The sequence below is a fragment of the Aplysia californica genome, unplaced genomic scaffold, assembly GCF_000002075.1.
Source record: "Aplysia californica isolate F4 #8 unplaced genomic scaffold, AplCal3.0 scaffold00196, whole genome shotgun sequence".
NCBI classification, from domain to species: domain Eukaryota; kingdom Metazoa; phylum Mollusca; class Gastropoda; order Aplysiida; family Aplysiidae; genus Aplysia; species Aplysia californica.
The window spans coordinates 347844-355827 of NW_004797466.1; the positions used below are offsets into that span (position 1 = coordinate 347844).

General features: G+C 39.5%; 1 protein-coding gene across 3 annotated transcripts in view; it reads left to right on the top strand.

Annotated features, from left to right (window-relative positions):
* LOC101863023 (protein patched homolog 1) overlaps positions 1–7984 on the top strand; it is a 40326-nt gene that overhangs the window by 4332 nt on the left and 28010 nt on the right. For 2 of the 3 annotated variants that reach the window (XM_005098891.3, XM_005098893.3), the window contains exons 2-3: positions 5586–5795; positions 6984–7122. In XM_005098891.3, the coding sequence (XP_005098948.1) occupies positions 5635–5795; positions 6984–7122 (300 nt within the window). In that variant the 5' untranslated portion in view covers positions 5586–5634. Of the gene's footprint in view, positions 1–587; positions 807–5585; positions 5796–6983; positions 7123–7984 lie in introns of those variants that run through there. The other variant, XM_005098892.3, reaches the window with a different exon arrangement.

Below are 7984 nucleotides of genomic sequence, written 5' to 3' on the forward strand. Positions count from 1 at the left end.
GGGCTCGAGGAGATTGGGAGAGAATGTGATAGACTAGACAGTGGAGGTGACAGACAAGGAAAGACAATAAGGCAAAAGTAAGAGACAGAACACAACAAACAGAGAATGACAGGATAGTAAGAATTGAAACGATAAGAAATTGACTTTGCTAACGATTACTTAAAGCTATGGAAATATATTTCCCGTTAAGTCCCACCTCTTTTTGACTCATTTTATACACTCTTTTCAGACCACAAAAGATTTCATTTCCCGGTACGTTTTGCCCGTCTGTGTCGGCCCGACTGCTTGCAAGGGTTGCGTCACACATGGACGATTACCCTTACATAAAAGTCATTAAACTTGAAGTGTTTCCGTCTTTTTCTGCCACCACACCACGCAGTCCAACAGCAGTGCTGTATGTGGTGTAGCCAGTGCAGTGTCGTACACTGCGATTGGGGGATAGGCTTTAAAAGTCTCTGTTTATCGACCCCACCCCCTGCACCCCTTCTCTCCTTGTAAGATAAGAAGACGTTATACAACCAAATTTGATACCAGGCCAAAGATCGTTTCCGCGGGTTGCTCAAAAAGGCACACGTTCCGAAATCTGCCGACTTGGTCTGTAGACCTTGGTTCATGTTGATGTAAATATGCTTAGTTTGTGAGCGTCTTTTTCTGCCCCAAGTTGGTAAACTGGCCAGTAGTAGTTAGTTGTAACTGTGTGAACTTGGTCTAAGATCAACGAATTCTTCACCAACCTGGTTAGATTTTTGGTTACTGTACTTCAATTACTCCAAAAATACTTTGATTGTGGATTTTACAACACACAGGTATGTATTATTCACCTTTTTTACATTGTTGTGAGACTTCTGGATTTGACATTCATCCCGATTGGACACAGCCTATTAGAACTCTCTCTCTCCCTTTCTCTCTCTCTCTCTCTCTCTCTCTCTCTCTCTCTCTATCTATCTATCTATCTATCTTTCTATCTATCTATTCAATATATACAATACAAACCATGTTCTAGAATTCTTCATAAGAGATTTGAACCGGGACCATCCGCATCAATCTGGCATTATATACATGTGCTAACCAACGACGCGCTCGAGTTTGTTTATAGCGAAGTAATAATCAATTACACTGAAAGGCTATTCAATGTGTGCCCAAAATAAACCTTGCTATGCGCACAGTACCATAGATTTTATTTCCTTCATCTTATCACCGTTGACACTAGCCCCTGTCGTGTAATGGCTAGGCTCTACCGCAAGGCATCGGGGGTGCGTGTCTATGTCACGGGTCCGATTTAAGCTACTCTGAATATATCGTGGGCCAAAGCAGGGGAACATTGGGTGAAATCGGTTGAAATATCTGAACTCTCAAAAGTGAGCCTAAAACTGATTCAATAATAATGTAACATAAATAATATAATATGTAAAATATATTAAGACAAGAGAGTGAGCAATAACATATAGGCCTGCTGGGGTAATTTAATAATATTGTAAAGCGCATAGAGAGCTTGCTGTTGAGGGGGAATTTGTGCTATGCAAATGCTCTCTGTAATATGTCACTCTAGGGAATTTCATGAGATATAGATATCGGATCTATTACTTCAATCTGGGCTGAAAACATTTTTATTTTAAATTTCAAGACGGATATTTTTGACTTTATTAATCATCAACTCACTGCGGGCTACATTCATGATTAATTACTGGGTCTACTCACGGGCCAGATGATGATCTGATGATGACGTAAAGAAAAAGGCAGGATATCGGAGAGCTGTCGACAATGGCGCTACAGACAACACAAATGCATACAAAAAAGCTCGAGCTGAGGCACGTAGACGTCTCAGTGAAAGCAAACCCCACTCTTTCAGAACATAAGTTCGTTTCCAAATTAAACGTCCAAACATCAATCAACAATCTTTTAAAAATCATCACCAAGTTAAAAGGGGGAAAAAACTGGATGGCACCTCAACATAAACACCAATAGCAATGGCTAACACCATAGTTTACATGTATCTCTTTCGCAAAATTCATACAAACCAAATTACCACAACAGCTTTCAAAACCAACAGGGAACAACAACACATAAACTCTAACTCAAACAACACTGAAACTTACAACGCAGAATTCACACTAGATGATGATCTCAAATGATGCATCTCGCACCTGAGCAATAGTGTTACAACCCTAAGTCTAGATTCAATACTTACTCAAATCACCAAGACATCTCCTCATACAAAACACTCATCCTTCTTTTAAACACCTCCAAAGACTTAAAGTGGCAGTCGTACACTTATTCCGACTCCTGGAGACTTGCCACTGTCATTCCTTTTCCCAAAACTAGGCAAAGTCTACACAAATCCTTCCCGTTTCAAACCAATCGCGAGCTGTCTAAGTAAACTTGCTGAAAAAATGTCTAACGGGCGACTTATGCAGATTTATCTTTTCAATTCTGTCTAATTCCTTGTCTTTCCTCACCTACGCTCATCAATTTTACTCTTAAACCTTAAATAAATGGTTGAAAGTTTACAGTTGAATATTCCCTAATTAGTTGAAAGGGAAAGCATGTTTTGTTTGCATGGATGGCTACCTAGCCATGTGGGCATCAGAGGAAACGAGCAGATCAATCTTCTGGCAAAGCATCCTTGTCCCGTTTGTTGGGATCATTGAAGAACACCCTCTCACAGACAGATTTTAATTAAAAATAACGGTCATGTGCTATACCTCAAGTCTGTGGAAAGAGCAGTGAAGCCAACAAGTGAAGAATAAACTCCTCATTATAATGCCCAGGTTGGGTCTGCGAAAAGTTTCGGGTCTCTCCAGAAGAGAAAAAGTTATTTTTACAAAATCACGAATTGGACATGCTTCCTTGGCATATGCTGGGAGGTAAAAAAAAATTGGGGGGCCGAACGCGATGCCGACCTTAGGATCAGGCACATTCTAATAAAATGTCCGGACTTTGTAGAGATCCGAAGGAAATATTTCAAATGCATTAATTTAAAAATGTTGTTCTCCATCGTTGATCTCAATAGAATTCTCGATTTTGTGAAGACCATTGGTCTTTACAATTTACAGTGAAATGTAAATCGTGTTTTTTTAAGCATGCAAATTGCTGCTTTTAAAACTAAATGTTTAGGCCTGCAGTGTACTTTTAGATACCCCACCCATTCCGACTTTACAAAGTAACAACAAACCGTTCTGTGGACTAACGTGAAAGTGGAGACAATCAACCGGAGTCCCGCGCGTGCATATCACTGCAGTTGCGAGCGTCGTAAAACTCTTAACCAAAGTGAAAATTATGAGAACAACACCACCCGCCCTCACATTTCAGTTTGATCACGTAGCCCCCCCCCCCACCCCCCCCCCAAAAAAAAAAAGAAAAAAAAATTATTATATAAATTAAACAAACAAAACCATAACAAATAAAGAACAAACAAAAAACAACCCACCCTCAAAACGTTATCACGCGAGTTTCGAAAATTACTCACCCGTCTGTTGGACTGTGTTTCATACGTGTGCGTTCAAGTGTAGCGTTGGTGAAAATAGGTTGGCTTTTTGTGTATTTTGGTGTGTGCAGAAAATTTCGTATTGTTCTTTGACACACTTATAATGATAATAGATAGCATTTGTATAGCGCAAATCCCCGCTCAACAGCAAGGTCTATGCGCTTCACAATCTATACTATTACCCCAGCAGACCGGAGAGAATTCTGAAACAAACTCAACTTCCTGGGAAGTATACAGTGCAAGCAGCCCTTTATAGGCGCTAAAACACTGACAAACTGACAAGATCTTTCGCTGTCTATGGCCAGGTACCCATTTCCACCAGGGTTAAGTGAGGAAAATTCGTGTAAAGTGCCTTTCCCAAGGACACAACGTCGGGTCCGGGGCTCGAACCCCCGACCCCGCAACCTCACGATTACGAGTCCGGTAGCCTAACCCCAAGGCCACTGACGGAACTTATATGGCTCACGTCAACGAAAAAAGTGTCGGAACCTTAAGTGCCCTATACACGCTTAAATTTGTTTGATGGTTTGATAAAATATGTTTGATACAATTCTTTTAAATATCTTCTTTTTTATCGTGTATGGGCGTGTTTGATGGTCAAAAAAATTTGATGTCAAATATGTGACGGATCTGTTTTCAGTTGGTATTTTTAGCTCCAGTGGCTAAGTGAGTAGTGAGTTTTGACTCAAGCAATGTCAAGCAAGTGTCGGTGACACGGGGATCAGATGGGTGGTCACTGGAATGTGTCCTTGAGCAAGACACGACAACCCTAGCTCAAACTACAGGGCGCTGCACAGTGGCGACCGGCAGTGGCATTGTTTGTAAACTGTTCTGTATTTGTGTAACAGTGTTTATTTATGTATGTATTTATGCATGTATGTATTTGTGTATGTACGTATTTATAATTATGTAATTATGTATGTATGTTTGCCATTGTAAAACAAAGTGCCCTTCTGGGACAAATACAAGTGTAATTTATTATTATTATTATTATTATTATTAAACTATTTAATCGTGTGTGGGCTTCATCAAATTTATTTGTGCAAACATCATTTTGTCAGTCGCTGCCGGATGGAAAAGATGTACTTTTTACATCATCATTGCGCCATCAAAGAATGAAAAAAAAATATTCTGGAGCTGGTTGAAGTGTACCAGACTTTGCCTGAACTATGGAAAGTTAAAAGTACAGAATATATAGTGACCGAGATAGAAAAAAGAGGCTGCCTATGACGCTGTGCTGCTGAAATACAGGGAGTGGTATGCATATTATGCAACAGAACAAGGAAGGGAAAAAATTAACTCAATGCGACGAGTTTTTGAAGGGAGTTTAAGTCTTTGTGTGATTCTCAAAAGTCTGGAGCCGGTGCAGATGATATCTTTGAGTCTTCATTGTGGTTTTTTAATGCTATTTTATTCCTCTTTTATTAAAAGTCTGTCAGCAGGAGATATGGCACTACGCATTACAGTATCTTGTTTACACTTATAATAAAAGTTCTCACGAGTTCGAGAAGCTCATCAAACGAATCTCCGTCCATCTGTAAAAAGTTTCTGAAATCATTTTGCTCAGTACATCACAACTCATCTTATAATTTAGAATCGCCCATTTTTGGCGCTGCAAAAACCAATTTTTGACCCACGATCATTTGTTCTTGTTTTTCTTCGCAAGGCTAAAGCAAGAGTCCACGCTGTTGGTCCGTCCATTACAAACTCTTGGCACAAACTACTAACGTTTGACACAAAAAAATTGAGCGTGTAGGGCAAACGTAAAACTGTCAAACAAATTTTATATCAAATGTTTGACAAATAAATTTAAGTGTGTATGGGGCACTTTAGTTTGTAGTGGTCTCTATTAATGGGCTTTCCAGTGCTTTTGGTCATTCAACTTTTAGATCCGCATGCAAAGACACGAGGAGATAAGTCTTAACGATTTGTATTTGTCCCGTTTTAATCTCAGACAGACGAAAGTGAAACTATAGCAGCCAGTATAGCTTGCCCTTCTCCTGCATTTAATGTCCGAGTCAATGTGCTTCTCTTTTCTCAAACAATCAAAACAAACAGGCTATTTTTAATCACACTCGCACCTCTCCCTTTTTTGTATCAGGTTTTTCAGCTTTTGAGGAGAAGAAAGTGCTGGAAGCAAGGCTTTGAAGATGTCTGGGACGTCTGATTTAAAGCATTCTGCAAATGGCGTCCATAGCAACGGACACGCACCGAATGGTGACGTAAACGGTGGAACATCTGAACGGAAAGTGTCGTGTCTGCAGAGATTCAGCAACGTTATCACTGGAGGACTGGAGAAGGGCTTTGAGAGGTAACGTAACAGCATTTTGGCTAGACTTGTTTATACATTTCTTATGACCGATTAACCCAGGGTCGGAAACCGGCCTCCTAAATAATCTAAGCTGTGTCGATGTGGGTGTTAAACCACCCACATTTAAGTTTGGAAAAAAAAACACAATTTATTAAGTATTTAATATCCTTACCCTATTCTGTCTGTGTTTTTGTTGTTGTGTGTTTATTGCTATTGTTGTTTTGATTGTTAATGTTGTGGATGTTGCTGCAATTATCATTGTCTGCTGTTATTTTTTCCGTTGTTTTTTTATGTTGTGGTTGTTTTTATTGTCTTTGTTGCTCCTGTTTTTGCTGTTGTTGTTGTTGTTGTTGTTGTTGTTGTTGTTGTTGTTGTAGCTGTTGTTGTTGCCGAAGAAAAATATGTTAAACTGTGTGGGCTTTTCCATCAGAAGAGATACGAGACTGTAAATAAGTAATTGAATAATCAAGCATTTTTGTTTTTGTTTTGAAACTTCTTGAATGATCGTCTTTGATCACATTATGTACATTCTGTATAAACTGATAACTTTCTTTCCTGTGTTGAAAGGGGCATCAAACCCACACCAGACCACACAACACCACACGGATGGGTGACGGGTACTCTGGTATGGTTTGCTCCTTCTTTCCCATCAAACACTTTTTGTCCTGATCTCCCCTCTTTTTTGCGTGTGTGTTTGTTACTCTCTTGTAATATTCGGCACTTACATGGTCTCATTGTATTGCTAGTGCCGTAAAACTCTAACTGAAACTTTAATACACACCGCACTACCCCACGCTACACATCACACCGCCCAACATAGTACCATACCATACTATAAGTGGGTGGTTGGCGGGTGCTCTTGTGTGGTTTGCTTCTTCTTTCCTATCAAACATCTATCGTCTTTATCGCCCCTCCTTCTTTTTTGTGTTTGTTACTCCCTTGAAACACCTCTAATCTTCGGCACGTATATGACCTTATTGTGTTTCAAGTGCCGTAAAACGCTTACTAAAACACACCATACTATAATACTTTGCCATACCATACCATACCATACCATACCATACACAGACCACATCACACAATACAACTCCTTACTATATCATCGCACCATACTGTACCCTGTAAACAAAACTCCTGATTGTTTCTCATCTCTGGTTTGCAACGTTAACTTTCCCCTCATACTCTTAGGATTGGACTGAGCATCGGTACTCACCCTTGGCGCTATATCCTGGGTTGTGTGATTGTCGCTGCTCTCACTGGCCTTGGCTTGTTGGCCTTTAATGAGGTCAGTGACCCCGACAAGCTCTGGGTCCCCAATGACGCCCAGGTGAGTTGATTTTTTACAGGTAGACCATTTGTGACTGATTGAATGCATTAATTCATTAATTGATTAGTTCGTTAATTCAACAAATACCTAAAAGATTTTTTTAAATCGGTACATTAAATTTTGTTTTGAAGGCAGGCTGATTCAGTTTGTTTTGGTGTTGTTGTTCTGTTTTTTCTTTACAAGTCCGAGAAAAATCTGCTTTAATGGAAAAGAGCATCTCAACTGAATGGTGGCAATACTCGATAAAAATATTTTCCCCTCTTGGGAATCGATGCTTACGTAGAATTAAAGCTTGTGGTGGAGATGGATCGATCCTGGATTTGAGATACGTGAAAAAGTAATCCGTGGCTCAGAGGCCAGCTAGGGACCTATTTTGGAAGCATGTTGATTAGTTTTTTAAAGGCAAGGCCTTTTTGTCTGATTGGAGTGAAGGATAAAGTTTAGATGTTTTGTTTTAGTGTTGTTGTTTTCTTTCCCATGATAAGAAATGACTCTTGGACTTGGAGTTCCGTTTTCTCTTTTTGAAGAAATAAAAATAAAACAAAACTGTCTCAAACAAAAGAAACAAGAAACGGAAGAACACATTATTATATTACTTCTGGCAAACTTCGCAATATTGTTCTCTCCAGTTATGATAAATTAAATGCAATGCAGCCATTTGTACGCCATGTCTTTTGGCAATTAAGTCACAGCACCTTCTCTCTGTTCCATTGTCTCATAATATTTGCATAATATCAGAATAAGGCCAGCAATATCGCGACCACATGCCTTTAGTACTCCGTTATTATTGTGAGAAAGAAAACAAAATGGACGTTTTAGTTCACAATACACTGTCTCGAGAAGCCAAAGGGTTGGGACAGCG